General features: G+C 45.8%; 1 protein-coding gene across 1 annotated transcript in view; it reads right to left on the reverse strand.

Annotated features, from left to right (window-relative positions):
- Positions 1-18,566, reverse strand: part of TP53INP2 (tumor protein p53 inducible nuclear protein 2) — a 48,793-nt gene that overhangs the window by 8,692 nt on the left and 21,535 nt on the right. The window contains exon 2 of the mRNA XM_082272352.1: positions 4,221-4,494. Within this exon, the coding sequence (XP_082128478.1) occupies positions 4,221-4,338 (118 nt within the window). The 5' untranslated portion in view covers positions 4,339-4,494. The remainder of the gene's footprint in view (positions 1-4,220; positions 4,495-18,566) is intronic.

Consider the following 18,566-nt stretch of genomic DNA (forward strand, 5'->3'; position numbering starts at 1 on the left):
TACCACTCGGTGGAAATGAGGCATTAGATGTCTTATGTACATTACAGGAGAAGATTAACTTCATGGAGGCCAAGGGTGCACACAGACTATATCCACCCTACTTAATACATGTCTTCTGTTGCTAAACAGAGTGCAGAGTTCAGGAGTGTACTGTGTACAAAGTGCAGAGTTAAGGAGTGCGCCACGAACAGAGTGCAGAGTTCAGGAGTGTACTGTGTACAGAGTGCAGAGTTAAGGAGTGTACTGTGTGCAGAGTTAAGGAGTGTACTGTGTACAGAGTGCAGAGTTAAGGAGTGTACTGTGTACAGAGTGCAGAGTTAAGGAGTGTACTGTGTACAGAGTGCAGAGTTAAGGAGTGTACTGTGTACAGAGTGCAGAGTTAAGGAGTGTACTTGTGTACAGAGTGCAGAGTTAAAGAGTGCGCCACGTACAGAGTGCAGAGTTCAGGAGTGCGCTACGTACAGAGTGCAGAGTTCAGGAGTGCACTATGTACAGAGTGCAGGGTTTAGCTCTCTTTCACAGGCTGTCCACATCTCATTTCCACCCCTCCTCCTTGGTTCTGACCTCTGCATTACTCTCCCCATACCCTACCTCTGCACACATCTCCGTCTACAGCCCTCATATCTCTCCCCCCACCCCCAAAACCTTCCTCGCATCTCGTCCACCACCCTGGCTCTAGTACCTTCTGGCAGTGTAGGTTGCTCTGTCTCTCACTTGCAGAGAGATCATTGATCGCCATCTGTCCCCACATATATATAGGGAGTGCTTTCTAACTATATGGGGGATCAACTCACTGGATGAACACAGAGACCTGTGTTCAACTCTGACAGAACAGCAGTCTGCCTTGTTTACATAGGCAGACCGCCCTTCTGTCTCCCTGGGGAGTGATCGCGGGTGGCTGGTGGACATCGCGCCTGCCAGACCCGCTGATTGGCCCCCCTCTGGCCAATTGGCGCATGTGCACCCCCACTATCTATTAAACGAAGCGACGTACAGGTACATCATTTCAGGTAATAGAGCCGACCTGCCACAGTAAAACTACGGTAGCTGGTCAGCAAGTGGTTTAGAATGTTTTTGGGGTAAAAGGACTGTTGCCAATGTTACCGTGTACAGCAAGTAGGCTCAAGTGTTAAGCCCTCCTAATGTTAGCACAAGTTGGCCCAATTCACAATTCACTTATTTTCCTCTTGCTGTCTAAGTCTGAACCTTCCCTTTTGAAAAACAAAATATATATTTAGGCCTGACAGTGTCACGTGTTAAGGAATGCTAACAGCAGGGCTCAGACTGGCAGCACAAGGAGCCAATCAGGTGTGTGCATTGCTCATGTGTTAACAACAACAAATGGATGAGCTCATCAGTCTTCTGCTACTCCTATCACTGTCCAAGTACAGGCTGTTAGAGGGACAAGACCTGTAAGAGTATTTAAAGTGATTGTAAAGCTTTTTTTTGTCTTTTTTTTTTTTAATAACAAAATTTGTAAACTGGCCTGCTGTATGCATTTGTTTTGTACCAGGCCCCAAACCTCCTCCCTCTTCTGGGAACCCCTGCTGGTGTTCTGGGCTCCTCCTTCCTTCTGAGTTCCCACATAGTAAGCCGTGTGGGGGCACTAGTGCGGACTCAATCCCGAGCTGGGCTGTGTGCATCTATTCAGACACATAGCGTGGCTCAGCCCCACCCCCGCTCACAGGTTTTGACTGACGGCAGTAGGAGGAAATGGCTCCAGCTGCTCTCAGCCAAGCCTGTGAGAGTGGGGAGAGAGGAGAAGAACTGCTGTAGATGTGCACAGCTCTGGATCAAGATCAGGCTCAGGTAAGTATTTAGGGGGGGCTGGAGGGAAGCTACTATTGAAAGGCTTTTTACCTTAAAGTAGAAGTAAACCCTCCTATCATTTTCAGCCAAGGAAGCGGTCATCTCGGCCTCTGTTTAATCTCAACTGCCTTGAGGCTGCACATGTGATCAGTTATGACACCAGCCGTTGGATGGTTTCCCAGTTCGTTTGAGAGCACAACCAACGTGACAGTTAGCATTTCTGGCATGCCAGAAATATAACTATGTTTTTAAAACTATTAAACTGATGAGTTTACTTCCACTTTAATGAAAAGAATACATTAGGCTAAAATACCTTTTTTTAGCCACTTTTTAATCAGGTCTCCTCCCCTGCCAGACAGTACTGTATGGCAGATGTGTGTAAATCTCAGGACTGGATGGACAGGAATACAAATCCTTTGGCAGGTTAAAAAAAAAGCTTCTATAAAAGGTGTAACATTTGTGTATTCTGCTGTTAGCCAGGAGTTTAGCTTCAAAGAATACAAAAACAGGTGAAATCGGCGCTAGTCCATGGGCTATATAAAGTCTATAGTGAACTTACAGTGTCCTGCAGTATAAGGGGCACCATAAAATAAGAAGTCCACTTGTTTCAGAGGCGGCCGTCAACAAATGGGGGGGGGGGCGACTGAAGTGACATTCCCAGTATACAGAGAAAACGAAAAAGGACAGGAGGCGCCTCCAAGTGCAGACCATATAAAAACGTCACTGGCGCAGCTGCGTTGCCAAGGTGCGGTTCAAGCCTCGCTGTCACCCGTGCTCCCCGGAAGCAGGCATATCCTCAGAGGAAGCAGCAGAGAGGTCTAAGTGCAGACCATATAAAAATGTATTGCAACATTTAGATGTTTACACTCACATTTAGATGCATGATAAAAAGCCTGGATTAAGGTAATGGGCAGAGTCCCTTAGTGAGTCCTGGCCTGCAGGTCTTGGTGTGTCCAGCAGATGGATGGCTTATTCTCTGCTTCCTCCAAAGAAATGCCGGCTTACGGGGAGCGCGGGCGAAAGCAAGACTTGGACCGCAGGTGCACCAGTGACGTCACAAAATTGCAACGCGTTTCCGAGCATGTGCCGTATGGCTTGGCCTAACACAGCGCGCTCCTTTCTCATGCGGTCTCAAGCTTGAGAAAGAAGCGCGCTGTGTTAGGCCAAGCCATATGGCGCATGCTCGGAAAACGCGTCGCAATTCTGTGACGTCACTGGCGCACCTGCGATCCAAGGTGCGGTTCAAGCCTTGCTGTCACCCGTGCTCCCCGGAAGCCGGCATATCTTCAGAGGAAGCAGAGAGGTCTAAGTGTAGACCATATAAAAATGTATTGTGACATTTAGATGTTTACACTCACATTTAGATGCATGATAAAAAGCCTGGATTAAGGTAATGGGCAGAGTCCCTTAGTGTGTCCTGGCCTGCAGGTCTTGGTGTGTCCAGCGGATGGATGGATGGCTTCTTCTCTGCTTCCTCTGAGGATATGCCGGCTTCCGGGGAGCACGGGCAACAGCGAGGCTTAAACCGAACCTTGGACTGCAGGTGCGCCAGTGACATCACAAAATTGCGACGTAATTTCCGAGCATGCACCGCATGGCTTGGCCTAACACAGCGCGCATCTTCCTCAAGCTTGAGACAGCTTGAGAAAGGAGCGTGCTGTGTTAGGCCAAGCCATAAGGCACATGCTCGGAAACGCGTCGCAATTTTTGTGACGTCACTGGCGCACCTGTGGTCCAAGGTGCGGTTCAAGCCCCGCTTTTGCCCGCGCTCGCCGGAAGCCGGCATTTCTTTGGAGCAAGCAGAGAAGAAGCCATCCATCCACCCGCTGGACACACCAAGACCTGCAGGCCAGGACTCACTAAGGGACTCTGCCCATTCCCTTAATCCAGGCTTTTTATCATGCATCTAAATGTGAGTGTAAACATCTAAATATTGCAATACATTTTTATATGGTCTTCACTTAGAGGCGCCTCTATCCTTTTTCTTTAGCTTTAAAGAAAACTACTCTTTGGTTAAACCAATTCAGCATACTATAATTGATCCTATCTCCGCTTTAGTTCAGCTTTAAGCCTGAAATATTCCCAGTTGTGATGATTTCCCTTTAAGATCTGCAAAACAGCTGATCCTGGGAAAGATATCTTGCCTGGAAACAGTGATGGGTAGCTTTTCCTTGACCATTTTCCATTACACGGTATCATGTGACAGTCAGCAGACGCATACGGGGCCCAGAGCTAAATTTAAGGCAAACCTCTGCAGCGCGCTTCCAAGAATGTTAATTGCTGCAGCTGAAGAGAACAAGCATTGAAGCAAGGCTAGGAAAGGCAAGGAGGGAAGAGGGGGGACGGATGGACGGACGGGGGGTGGGGGGGGGGGTGGGGGGGTAGTATTGTCACTATCTTTTAGGTCTCACCTGGGATGTCAATAATAAGCCAGCCATCATCTTCCTCCTCGGAGACAAAAGCTTTGGGCTCTTCGGGTTCACAGGCTGGTCCCTCGCTGAAGAATAGACGGGTAAGACGCTGGAACATGTTTGGATGGGCCCCCCCGGGGAAGTACACAGAGGATTCTTCTGGGACGGGAAATTGCAGTGGGTTAGGCAAGTGGCTAATGTGGCGTGTTGGGGGTCAGCAAAGTCCCACAGAAGGATTTGTAAACATCGAGCTTCTGTATAACGAGAAATAGCCCTGCAGGAGAAAAAAAAACAGAACATATATTAGATGAGAAGCATGTCCCAGGCCTATGTAACCAGTTCTGATGCAAATGGAGAGACCCTGTTCACCTATCACATTGCATTCTGTACAGAGTAACTCTCAGGCATGGGCGTCCGCAAGGGGGGGGGGGGCAAGTGCCCCCCCACCTGGAATCTCAACTTCCCCTTTAAAGTGGTTATTAAGCCACTTTATACCATCCTGTCTGGTCTTTTTAATACTCTTGTGTGCCCCTGTGTGTGTTTTAAAAAATAAGCTGTTTTTACCAGTTTTCAGAGCGTCTATCGCCGCTCACGTGATCCGCCGGCTCTCTCTTTTCCTCTTCTGACAGCTACCTTCAGCGGGCGGGGCAGAGGATTCCCCCCTGACATGAGTCGGGAGGGGAGGAGGTGGGAAGGAGGAGAGGCTCAAGAGGAGGAGACAGGATGCGGGTCACGTGAGCGGCGATCAGCACTCTGAAAATTGGTAAAGAATGGCTTATTTTTATAAAACACAGACACAGGGGCACACAGGATTATTTAACAGACTGTAGAAAGGATATGAAAGGAAGCCCTGTCCTGCCGTAGTCTGCCTTGGACTCTGGCAGGCAGCGGGGCTGGATGCTTTACCTTTCCCTTCCAGGCACACTAAAATTCCGGGAGGGATGCACTGTGCATGTGCATGAGATTACATATGTAGCACTACTCCCTTGGGAGCTGCTGGTTACAGGTTCCCCTGGGTTACCCTTAGCAACAACATGCCAGTTCAACATTTTCAAAGTGCTTTGACTCAGTCAGGAAACAGTCTAGGAGTTTTGTTTTTTTGTGGTTTTATTAAGAACTTGGATAGAAGGGAATGAGAGGGATACTCCAACTATGAATAAACTATGCACCATTTGCTGGGACGACTAGATATTGCTGAGTGCAGCAAGGCCGCTGCTTCACCTTGTCGCTAGCAGTGAAGAAGTAATTAATGAACTGCTTTAGATAAGCTGTACTGTACTGCAGAACACTCTTCAGGGCCCTTCCTGGCACCCCCTTTGTTCCAATTCTTCAGGGTTTTCGACACGGCGCCCCCTTTACTGTAACTCTCTCTGTGTGAGCTAGCTCCTTGATCCCCTGACTTCACTGGAGTGGTCCCCCTTCCTGGACAGACCCTTAGGCAAATCTCCTGGTACTCGTGGACACTGTTTTTCCCAAGAGACTCTGCCAGCAGCTCCACTGTCAGCTTCACTGGATCTTCTGCAGCTCAGCTCCACGCCTGGTTCACTAGGCCGACCACCTATGACTACCTTCCTCACACACACTGCAGGAGGAGAGACAGCCGTCCACCTCCTCCTGGGACTCTGCTTCCCGCCAAAGACCCCCTGTCACATGTACCCTCAGTATTTATGGTCAATCCCAGGATGCACTGCGGTGGTGCCTTCCCACTAGGACTGCCATAAAATCTGGTGTGTGTGCTGGGTTTCCTCCACTGTCCAACAAGCTCCCTCATTGGATGCAGTGGGGACACTCCCTCAGAACTAGTGAATCACACCTGGAAACATGCAATAGGCAACCTAATAGATCAGGCTCCCCTATTAAGCAGAAGGAGCAAATAGATGCTTTTTCCTAGGAGGGTGCTACACACACACACACACACACACATATATATATATATTTTTTTTTAAGTGTGTATTCATTTTTGTAAACCTTAATTACCATGCGCACAATTTTATAATATGGACACCTGAATGCACAGTATGTTTATAAAAATACTACAACAGGTTACCAGGTTCCACTGTTAGTCCTGAGTATTCAGGGACTGGCTTTTCTTTGTAGAGCAAAGACCGAGCTTCACTAATCTCCTTATTACTGAGCCCGTGACTGGCACAGAACCTCCTAGTAAAACAAGTCATCAGTCTGGCCTTAAAGGACACAGGACCGGCAGATTGGCCCTCATCTGCTTAATCCGAAGATACATGGCCGCTACAGGCCAAGAAACTGACAGCTGTTCCTGAGTTCGTACTGATTGATAACAGACCAGTGTTAATCTGAGTCAGGGTGCCTGGACTACTACCAAGTATGGATGGATCTCATACGGATTTGTAGGCCTCCTATATAATCAATTATCAGAGTTAGCTGAAACCTGTCATGAGAGATTTACAGGGCCTGCTATTGCTGACCCTGTCAAAAAGCTAGTTGCCTGGCTCTTACTGACCCAAAACAAGAATATCTGAAGTTATATTAGTTTACTCTAGTCCCCTTGTTGCCTGCCTGTTCTGAGGAGGCAGTTGTAGGTATGTGAAGACCCCTTATAAAGGATAGCAGTGTTCATTACATAGGATAAGGGGCAATCGTTATGTCTGGAGGAAAAGGGATTTAACATTCACATACTGAAAGGCTTCTTAACAGTAAGAGCTGTGAAAATGTGGAATAGACTACCTTAAAGTTGTTGTAAAGGCACATGGTTTTTTACCTTCATGCATTCTTTGTATGAAGGTAAAAAAACCTTCTGTGTGCTGGAGCCCCCTAGGGCTTACCTGAGCCCCCTCTGGATCCAGCGATGTCCATGAGAACCTTGCCTCTCCAGGGACTAACACTCCTGATTTGCTTTTGCCCATTGTCTCCTGCTGCTGTCAATCACAGCCAGTGAGCCAATCAGGAGATGAAGGGGGTGGGGCCCAAACCACGGCTCTGTGTGTGAACGGACACAGAGAGCCGTGGGTCGGGAGCGTGCCTGCTTGGGTGCCTCCAGAGCAAGCCGCTTGCTGTGGGGGCACCCGGCAGGAGCGCCGGCATGGGACCCAAGAAGAGGAGGATCTGGGCTGCTCTGTGCAAAACCAACTGACATCTTTGATATTTAAAAAAAAAAAAACTTTAGTATCACTTTAGTTCTGGCCAGCTCAGTAGAATGTTTTAAAAAGAGCTGGGTGCATTCCTAAATGCACAAAATATAACTGGATACTCATTTTTGGAGGTAATACTGCCAGGGGTTGTTTTTCCAGGGAATATTCGACTGCCTCCCGGGGAACAAATTTTCCCCCCACTGGAGTGAATTGCATTATGCTTTACAGGGTTTTTTTTTGCCTTCCTCTGGATAAACTGTGGGTACAGGATTGCATAAATGGTGGCTTTCTATTTTCCTTTTTGTGCATAGTGTTTGCTGGTCTATAAGTTGAGTGACAGAATTGTTTTAAAGTGGAACTCCATCTGTAAAAGCAGAATGACGTGTGAACACCCCCCAGTGCAGCAAGATCCTGAGCCCAGGATGCCCTCCAGTGGGTGTGTCTATGACAGCCTGTGCCCATAGAGTACTGTAGGGATAGATCTTCTCTCAGGTCTATGTTGTTTTCTGTGTACCCACTTGGCATATTCCCCCTCAGTTCCTGTTCTTAGTGTCGCCAAAGGCATTGCTGTTAGTTACACTTCCCAATTTCCTTCTCTGGATGCATTCTTTATATAATCCTCTACAGAACCCACAAAGACACTAAGTAGGTGGTCCCAAAAAGTCTATGGAGGATTGAATGTGCAGGTGTTGCCAGATTAAAGAAGACTTCATGGCAGGGTCTAAACATAAAAGAAGATTAGGTAGGGCCATGGCATACAGGCAAGTAGACATGTTGGTGGGGGGGGGGGAGAATGGTTCGAGCCTCGGCCGTTTCAGCAGGTACCGGCCGATATTCGAACCATGTATGGGCAGGCTGAATGTACCCAAGTTGATCGATCAACTTGGGTACAACCAGCCTGTTGAATTTTGCATGTAATATTTGCCAGCAGCCATTATAGCCACCAGCAGTAATCACTGTGTTCTCCCAGCGGTCTCCTGGTGGTGCTCCCCCCCGCCAGGAGAACACAATAGTTCCACGGGGGGGGGGGGGATTCCCTCACCATTACTGTTTTGATGGGGGAAATCGAGCGATTTTCTCAATGTCTGGCTTACCTGCTTTGCTATAACAATCAGCTTCTGCTATTGAGCTCTGTAAACTTTTTCTAGCAAAAGCAAGTATTGCTATCCTGGAAACAGGTGAAAAGGAAACTAGAACTCCACCTACTGGCAGGTAATGAAAATGCAATTTAGAAGATACATATATTATTTAAAACTTTATATATACACAGTATCTCACAAAAGTGAGTACACCCCTCACATTTTTGTTAATTTTTTTAATATATCTTTTTATGTGACAACACTGAATAAATAACACTTTGCTACAATGTAAAGGAGTGAGTGTACAGTTTGTATAACAGTGTAAATTTGCTTTCCCCACAAAATAACTCAACACACAGCCTTTAATGTCTAAACTGCTGGCAACAAAAGTGAGTACGCCCCTAAGTGACAATGTCCAAATTGGGCCCAAAGTGTCAATATTTTGTGTGGCCACCATTATTTTCCAGCACTGCCTTAACCCTCTTGGGCATTGAGTTCACCAGAGCTTCACAGGATGCCACTGGAGTCTTCTTCCACTCCTCCATGACGACATTACAGAGCTGGTGCATGTTAGAGACCTTGCACTCCTCCATCTTTCATTTGAGGATGCCCCACAGATGCTCAATAGGGTTTAGGTCTGGAGACATTCTTGGCCAGTCCATCACCTTTACCCTCAGCTTCTTTAGCAAGGCAGTGGTTGTCTTGGAGGTGTGATTAGGGTCGGTATCATGTTGTAATACTGCCCTGCAGCCCAGTCTCCGAAGGGAGGGGATCATGCTCTGCTTCAGTATGTCACAGTACATGTTGGCATTCATGGTTCCCTCAATGAACTGTAGCTCCCCAGTGCCGGCAGCACTCATGTAGCCCCAGACCATGACACTCCCACCACCATGCTTGACTGTAGGCAAGACACACTTGTCTTTGTACTCCTCACCTGGTTGCCGCCACACACGCTTAACACCATCTGAACCAAATAAGTTTATCTTGGTCTCATGAGACCACAGGACATTGTAATCCATGTCCTTAGTCTGCTGGTCATCAGTAAAACTGTTTGCAGGCTTTCTTGTGCATCATCTTTAGAAGAGGCTTCCTTCTGGGACGACAGTCATGCAGACCAATTTGATGCAGTGTACGGCGTATGGTCTGAGCACTGACAGGCTGACCCCCCACCCCTTCAACCTCTATAGCAATGCTGGCAGCACTCATACTTCCATTTCCCAAAGACAACCTCTGGATATGATGCTGAGCATGTGCACTCAACTTCTTTGGTTGACCATGGCAAGGCTTGCTCTGAGTGGAACCTGTCCTGTTAAACCGCTGTATGGTCTTGGCCACCGTGCTGCAGCTCAGTTTCAGGGTCTTGACAAAGTTCTGTTAGCCTAGGCCACCTTTATGTAGAGCAACAGTTCTTTTTTTCAGATCTCCAGAGAGTTTTTTGCCATGAGGTGCCATGTTGAACTTCCAGCGACCATTATGAGAGAGTGAGAGCGATAACACCAAATTTAAAGGCATCTGCTCCCCATTCACACCTGAGACCTTGTAGCACTAACGAGTCACATGACACCGGGGAGGGAAAATGGCTAATTGGGCCCAATTTGGAAATTTTAACTTAGGGGTGTACTCACTTTTGTTGCCAGCGGTTTAGACATTAATGGCTGTGTTGAGTTATTTTGAGGGGACAGCAAATTTACACTGTTATACAAACTGTACACTCACTACTTTACATTGTAGCAAAGCGTCATTTCTTCAGTGTTGTCGCATGAAAAGATATAATAAAATATTTACAAAAATGTGAGGGGTGTACTCACTTATGTGATATACTGTATAAGATCACTCTATACATGCAAAAAAAAAAAAAAAAAAGATCATATCCACCTTCTGCACATATGCATACAAGGCAGCCCTTTGGTATGCATTAACAAATATTTGCTGTGCTCAGGACCAGCATGTTAAAGTCTGTATCCAAGAAAATTGTTTACAAGTTAGACATGCTAACTGCAGAAATCCAATGTCGGTGAAAGTTCACGTATCTCAATACACAGGGCGTACTGATACAACCTCATTGTGTGCAATATTTATGGGCTGTGCACAAAGCGTAGCTGTAAATGCCTTTTACATATTTTTCAATCGCGTTTTGCATAAGTCCCCACACCCCATAAATACAAACAAAAATCATTGCAACATTTTAAAGAATAAACCCACTGAAAAGAGATGTCAGTCTTTGGCGGATGCCAGAACTATCTTCTGTCTTCTATTACAACAATGATGTCTTCCCCGCCCAAGGTGTCCTTCACCAGCAAGCAAGATTCGCTCCTTGTCCTGCATTCTCCATAAGGTATACAGTACAGTGGCTAAGTAGTTATCACTTCCACTGGGCAGCACTGGGGTTGTCGGGTTGAATCCGAAACATGCCTGGAGTTTGCATGTTCTCCCTATGCCTGCATGAGATTCCTCCGGGTACTCCGGTTTCCTCCCACACTCTAAAGACATGCTGGTAGGTTAATTGGCTCCTGTCTTTACTGGCCCTAGTATTTGTATGTATGAATGTGAGTTAGGGATTTTAAATTGTAAGCTCCTTGAGGGCAGGGACTGATGTGAATGTACAATGTATATGTGTAAAGTGCTGCGTACATTGATGGTGCTATATAAGAACCAATAATAAATATATCAATTAAAGCAGCAAGACTGGGACCACCTGAAAAGTCTATAACAGGTAGGTGGAGCTGGGAACCCAAGTGCAGAGCTCTCTTAGCCCAATTCCTTTGGGAAATTTAGTTTTGGGGAGGTTATTTAAAGAGGAATTAAAGCTTCCGCTGTAACTTGTACCTATAGGTAAGCCTATGATAAGGCTTACCTATAGATATTGTAAATATCTCCTAAACATGTACCGTTTAGGAGATATTTACTTTGCATGCAGCCAGTGACATCACTGGCGCATGCGCTCTAACCACTTACCGCATACTAACGTAGATCTACGTCGGTAAACTTTGCGGTAGTGTACCTGGATGATGCCTCTAGCTAGAGGCATCATCCCGGTACCGTGGTTTAGAGCCGACGGTTGGCTTTCCGTCGGTTTCGACCGATGTGGCTTGGGAGCCGCTCGATCGTTACCCGGGTGAGCGGGAGGGGATGCCCCCCCTCCCGCCGCCTTCCGTGGCTTTTAACGGGGCTCCCGTCCCTCCGGGAGCCCCGAGCACCCAGTCGGCACGTCCGCCGGCTGGATGGAGTCCCGATCAATGCCGGAAACGGCTTCGATCGGGTCTCCGATGACGTAACCTGGAGGCGGCGTCCATGACGTCACTTCCGGGTTACTGTGCTGAAAAAAGGCGGCAAATTTGAAAAACGGCTGTATGCAAAAACGCAGTTTCTGCGTTTTGCATACAGGGAAGTGTAGAGGAGGGGTCTGGTGTCTTTTTGACCCTCGATCCCTCCATAAAGAGTACCTGTCACTGCATATTGCTGTCACAAGGGATGTTTACATTGCTTGTGACAGCAATAAAAGTGATCAGATTTTTTTTTTTTTTTTTTAAAAACTGTAATAAAGTTAAAAAAATAAATAAAGTAAATGGGAAAAAAAATTTAGCCGCCTCCGTCACCGTTAGCTCGCGCACAAAAAAAAACGTATACGGAAGTCGAGCCGCGAATGAAATCGCTGTTCAAACCACACATGTGAGGTATCGCCGCGATCGCCAGAGCGTGGGCAATAATTTAAAATAAAGAGCTACACTTTTACTCTAAACTGGTAACCGTTAAATAAATTTAAAGCGTCACCTATTGAGATCTCTATTGACCGTAGTTTGTCGCCATCCCATGGGGGGGGCGCAATTTTAAACCGTAACATGTTGGGTATCTATTTACTCGGCGTGACATCATCTTTCACAATATACAAAATAAATGGGCTAACTTTACTGTTTAGTATTTTTTAAATGCAGTGAAATGTGATTTTTCAAAATTTTTCCAAAAAAATGGCGTTTTAAAGACCGCTGCGCAAATACCGCGTGACAAAAAATATTGCAATGACCGACATTTTATTCTCCAGAGTCTTTGCTAAATATATATATATAATGTTTGGGGGTTCTAAGTAGTTTCTAGGAAAAAATACTGGTTTTAACTTGTGAACAAAAAGTGTCCGAAATAGGGCTGGGGCTTAAGTGGCTAAAGTAATGGCCACCCATGCCGTTCCTTCAGAGTCCTGTGCCGTGAACGGCGGCTCCCGTGTGCATGCGCGGGAGTGATGTTAGCGCGGCTCCAGCCAATCAGATTACTGGAGGGCGTAAACCCGGAAGGAAGATGGGTTAACATGTCGGTCGTGTCAGTGGTATGTGGGTGCAACCGCGGGGGCTCCATTCTAAGGTAAGTATTTCATAATGAGCTAGTATGCGATACATACTAGCTCATTACGCCTTTGTCTTTCAGGTTATTTTTTAAAATTATTATTTATTTATTTTTTTGGAGGTTTACAACCTCTATAAAAGGGAAACCAAAATGTTTTGGGTTGGTTTTTTTATGTGTCTCTTAAAGGGGTTGTAAACCGCTGGAGGTTTTTTTTTTTTTTTCCACCGTCCAAGGTATTGTCATAATGTGCTAGTATGCATCACATACTAGCACATTATGTTAAACTTATCTTAAAATGAAGTTCTTCCAGCGCAGAGATGTCAGAGCTGCAGGCGCTCCCATCTTCACCCGTCTTGCTTCCGGGTTCACAGACTCTAGCTCTGTGACTGACTGGAGCCGCAATGACGTCACTCCCGTGCATGCATGGGAGCCACCATTCACGGCACAGGGCACACGGGTGGCCTTTCCTTTAGAGCGCATGCGCCAGTGATGCCACTGGGTGCATGTACAGAAAAGATCTGCTAAACGGTGCCGGCTATTACACTACTTATAGGTAAGCCTTGTTATAGGCTTACCTATAGGTACAGTTTTGTGATGGAAGTTTACTTCCACTTTAACAACTTGCCAGCAGTACATATACTGGCAGGTCGGCTCTGTCCCGCAAAATGATGCAACTGTATGTCGCTTCGCGGGACCACAAGTGGGGGTGAATGCGCCAATTCACCACAGAGGAAGCCAATCAGCGGGTCTGGTGGCCGTGATTGCCGCCAGGCACCCGCGATCGCTCTCCGTAGAGACAGAAAGGCGGTCTGCTGTTGTAAACACGGCAGACCAGTGTTCTGTCAGTAATGATCACAGGGATCCTGTGTTCCTCCTATTTAGGAACACAGATCTCTGTGTTAATTCAGTAAATACATCCCCCCCCACAGTTAGAAAGCACCCCCTAGGGACAAATGTAACCCTTTGATCACCCCTGGTGTTAACCCCTTCCCTGCCAGTGTCATTATTACAGTAACAGTGCATATTTTTAGCACTGATTTCTGTAGTAATGTCACTGGTCCCCCCCCCCCCCAAAAGTGTCAAAAATGTCAGTTAGGGGTCCGATCTGTCCGCTGCAATGTCGCAGTCCTGCTAAAAATCGCAGATCGCCGCCATTACTAGTACAAAATATATAAAAAAAATAAAAATGACATAAATCTTTCCCCTAGTTTGTAGACACAACAGCTTTTGCGTAAACCAATCAATATACTCTTAGTGTGATTTTTTTTTAAACAAAAATTTTTATCAGGATACAAATTGGCCAAAAATGATGATAAAATTTGATTTTTAAATTTTTTGATTGGGAATGTTATATAGCAGAAAGTAAAAAATATAATTTTTTCTCAGAACTGTCGCTTTTTTTTTTTGTTTATAGCGCAAAAAGTAAAAAAAAAATAAAAATCGCACAGGTGATCAAATACCACCAAAAAAAAAAGCGCTATTTGTGGGAAAAAAAGGACATCAATTTTATTTGCGTACAGCATCGCACGACCACACAATTGTCAGTTAAAGTAACGCAGTGCCGTATCGCAAAAAATGGCCTGGTCATTAAGGGGGTAAATCTTCCAATCCAGAAGTGGTTGAGATAAGAAATTCTTTGGCCCCTTTCACGTGGGAGTTCAGATCGGATCCGCCTGGTATTCTTTCAGGCAGACCTGACTGGAAGGTCCATGAAGCCCTATGGGCAGACAAATGTAAACTGACTTGTATTTTACACTTTACTTAGAAACATATAATAAGAAACTAAAATCTCATATAAGCTGGAAAACGTCATTATTTCAAAATTCATTTTCAATCATTTTAAATCTGCAGCTTTTTTATGTGTGGATAATATTATTCCTTGTGCAGAGTAATGTATTGTATTGGAATATTTGTGATTTTTATATGTTTAACAATAAAATAAAAATTTAACTGTTAAAAAAAAAAAAAAAAAATCTGCAGCTTTAATTTTAAAAATAACTGGTGATCCTGCCACGAAGGTCCCTGTTCAGACAATTTCTGTTATAGGGTGACCACAGTCTATGCCTGTCTCCTAGTTGTGCTCCTGAGTTGTCACCTTGCCGCACAAGCTTGCAATGGAGACCGCAATTAGCTTTTTTTAACACACATCATCAAAATACCTGCCCAGAAAAATGCCAGGCAGACCTTGCTTGGGGTGTGTGTAGACTGGAAGTGGCTGAAAAGAGGCTACAGGAGATCAGCAGCACTGAGATGTAACAAAAAGATGCAAAAGAAAACAACTAAAAATGTGAAAAATAATAAATTAAAATGGTTTTGAAACCCTGTGCTTTAGCGAAGTAAATGCCACTTGGTTAGTGTTCACATCTTATTAACATCTTAAGCCAGCCATAGAAGGATCGAATCTTGGGCATTTCAGCAGGGAGCGGCGGAGATTCTATCCGTCCATGGGCAGGCTGGTTGTATGGAAGTCAAACCATCGATCCATCCAGCTATGGAGAAGATAGCATAGTGCTGGCTATGCATTTCCAAGCAGTGAGCATCCTTGGTGGGACACTAGCGATGCAAGGCCACAGAGCCAAGCACTTGTTTGCTGGCCCACAGATTGCTTTATTCACATTGCAGTTCTAAAATTCTAAGTCTGAACATGTATTTAAATATCTGTGGACTTGTTTAAAAAAAAAAAAGGCAACATGGTAAACACGTGAACTGAATCACCCGGTTTAAAATCTGTTGTCTGAAGAAAGACATCTGTTTGTGAAGATATTATCTCCGATCATGTGCAAAGCTGCAGAGAACAGACGCGGGTCAACTAAAATGAACGTTGGTGAACAGTATACTGCATCCAATCAATCGTTCCCTTTATGTATGAGATTATATATAGGACAGGCCTACCTTCAAAAGTCACATGCAGTGTCCGGACAATGTGACAATGTCATCTAGTGCCACCCCCCCCCCCAATCTATAAGCATTATGTGTCAGTAAAAACCTCCCTCCCCCCTCCAAAAAAAAATAAAAAACATCAAGCATTAATCTGCATGCTCAACCCCCCCCCCCCCCAAGGAAAAAATCCCTCCTTCCCTCAGTACAGATTCACACGCCTGCTGAAATCACCCCTCCCAGTTCAAACTTTTGCCCCCTCCCAGTTCTCCCCAGCTCAAATCCTCTCTCCACATATGCCCCTAGGACACATCCCCCCCCCACCCCACAAAAAATAAATAAAAACAAATTGCCCCCTTCTAGCACAAATCCTCTCTCCCCCATGCCCCTTCCAGTGCCAATTCCCCTCCCCAAACTCTAATTTCCCCTCCTAGCACACATCCCCCCCCCCCATGCCCTTCCAGCGCAAATCACCCCCCCCCCCCAAGATCTATAAGCATTATGTGTCAGTAAAACCCCCCCCCAAAAAAAAACATCAAGCATTAATCTGCATGCTCACCCCCCCCCCTTCCCAAGGAAAAAATCCCCCCTCCCATGCCCTTCCAGCGCACGCAAATCACCCCCCCCCCCCCCAACGCTAGCAATAACCCTCCCCACTCACACAACTTTCTCCTCCTAGCACACCCCTCCTAAAAAAAAAAAAAAAGATAACATTTCCCCCTCATAACACAAATCCTCTACCTCCCCTGTACACCTGGATAGGAGGGGGCGGCGGGGGCAGCATGTAGACAAATCACTGTCCTGTAGCTGCAGGAGGAAAACGGAGGAGATTGGTTCCTCTGTATGCTGCCCCCTCCACTCCTCCTATCCAGTTCACTTATGTTCTGCTGTCTCTGGGTCCCTGTGTGCTCCCCTGGCCCCCCCCCCCCCACCCCCACTGTGCTCCCTTCCCCTCTCCTGCTGCAGGGGATGTGTCACAATAGAGAACCAGGAAGGGGTCGGTAAATATGTAATTTACCAGCTCCTTCCTTTTCTGAATGGAGTCAATGACATTGTAAAAAAAATAAAATAAAATGATAAAAAATAATACAATTAAATTACCAAAAAATTAAGACTACTGACTCCAGTGGATGAACTTCCAGGATCGCAAAGGTCACACTTGCAACCGGGCCCTGGCATTCCACCACCGTGGGGAGGCCCCAAGATGGCAGGAAGGGGGGCCCACTGCAGAACACGTAAAAGGGTCCCACTGTGTTATTGTAATAAAGGGCCCTGCAACGAGAGTAAAGGGCCCCAGGCTTGAAGGGAAGGGCCCCGGCCAAGGGTCTGGGGGGCCCTTCATGGTTTCTTGTACTGGGGCCCTGAAGGTTCTAGTTACACCTCTGACAGGAATCCATTAAAATTGATTTGACCTTCAATTCTGTATTAAAGCACTAAAAACTGTCTAGTAAGATGGCTACTATAATATTGAAGAAGAGGCCATCTGATTGGCTGAACTGTTAATCTTTACACACTTAGGAGGTCCTCCAGCATCTACAAACCCAATTCCAAAAAAGTTGGGACACTGCACAAATTGTGAGTAAAAAAGGAATGGGCTAACTTACAAATCTCATAAACTTATATTTTATTCACAATATGATATAGATAACATATCAAATGTTGAAAGTGAGACATTTTGAAATGTCATGCCAAATATTGGCTCATTTTGGATTTCATGAGAGCTACACATTCCAAAAAAGTTGGGATGGGTAGCAATAAGAGGCCAGAAAAGGTAAATGTACATATAAGGAACAGCTGGAGGACCAATTTGCAACTTATTTGGTCAATTGGCAACATGATTGGGTATAAAAAGAGCCTCTCAGAGTGGCAGTGTCTCTCAGAAGTCAAGATGGGCAGAGAATCACCAATTCCCCCAATGCTGCAGCGAAAAATAGTGGAGCAATATCAGAAAGGAGTTTCTCAGAGAAAAATTGCAAAGAGTTTGAAGTTATCATCATCTACGGTGCATAATATCGTCCAAAGATTCAGAGAATCTGGAACAATCTCTGTGCGAAAGGGTCAAGGCCGGAAAACCATACTGGATGCCCATGATCTTCGGGCCCTTAGGCGGCACTGCATCACATACAGGAATGCTACTGTAATGGAAATCAACATGGGCTCAGGAATACTTCCAGAAAACATTGTCAGTGAACACAATCCACCGTGCCATTCGCCGTTGCCATCTAAAACTCTATAGGCCAAAAAAGAAGCCATATCTAAACATGATCCAGAAGCGCAGGCGTTTTCTCTGGACCAAGGCTCATTTAAAATGGTCTGTGGCAAAGTGGAAAACTGTTCTGTGGTCAGACGAATCAAAATTTGAAGTTCTTTTTGGAAAACTGGGACGCCATGTCATCCGGACTAAAGAGGACAAGGACAACCCATGTTGTTATCAGCGCTCAGTTCAGAAGCCTGCATCTCTGATGGTATGGGGTTGCATGAATGCGTGTGGGATGGGCGGCTTACACATCTGGAAAGGCACCATCAATGCTGAAAGGTATATCCAAGTTCTAGAACAACATATGCTCCCATCCAGACGTCGTCTCTTTCAGGGAAAACCTTGCGTTTTCCAACATGACAATGCCAGACCACATACTGCATCAATTACAACATCATGGCTGCGTAGAAGAAGGATCCGGGTACTGAAATGGCCAGCCTGCAGTCCAGATCTTTCACCCATAGAAAACATTTGGTGCATCATAAAGAGGAAGATACAACAAAGAAGACCTAAGACAGTTGAGCAACTAGAAGCCTGTATTAGACAAGAATGGGACAACATTCCTAAACTTGAGCAACTTGTCTTCTCAGTCCCCAGACGTTTGCAGACTGTTATAAAAAGAAGAGGGGAGGCCACACAGTGGTAAACATGGCCGTGTCCCAACTTTTTTGAGATGTGTTGATGCCATAAAATG

The sequence above is a fragment of the Pelophylax lessonae genome (genome assembly GCF_965119305.1).
Source record: "Pelophylax lessonae genome assembly, chromosome: 11".
Taxonomy (NCBI): domain Eukaryota; kingdom Metazoa; phylum Chordata; class Amphibia; order Anura; family Ranidae; genus Pelophylax; species Pelophylax lessonae.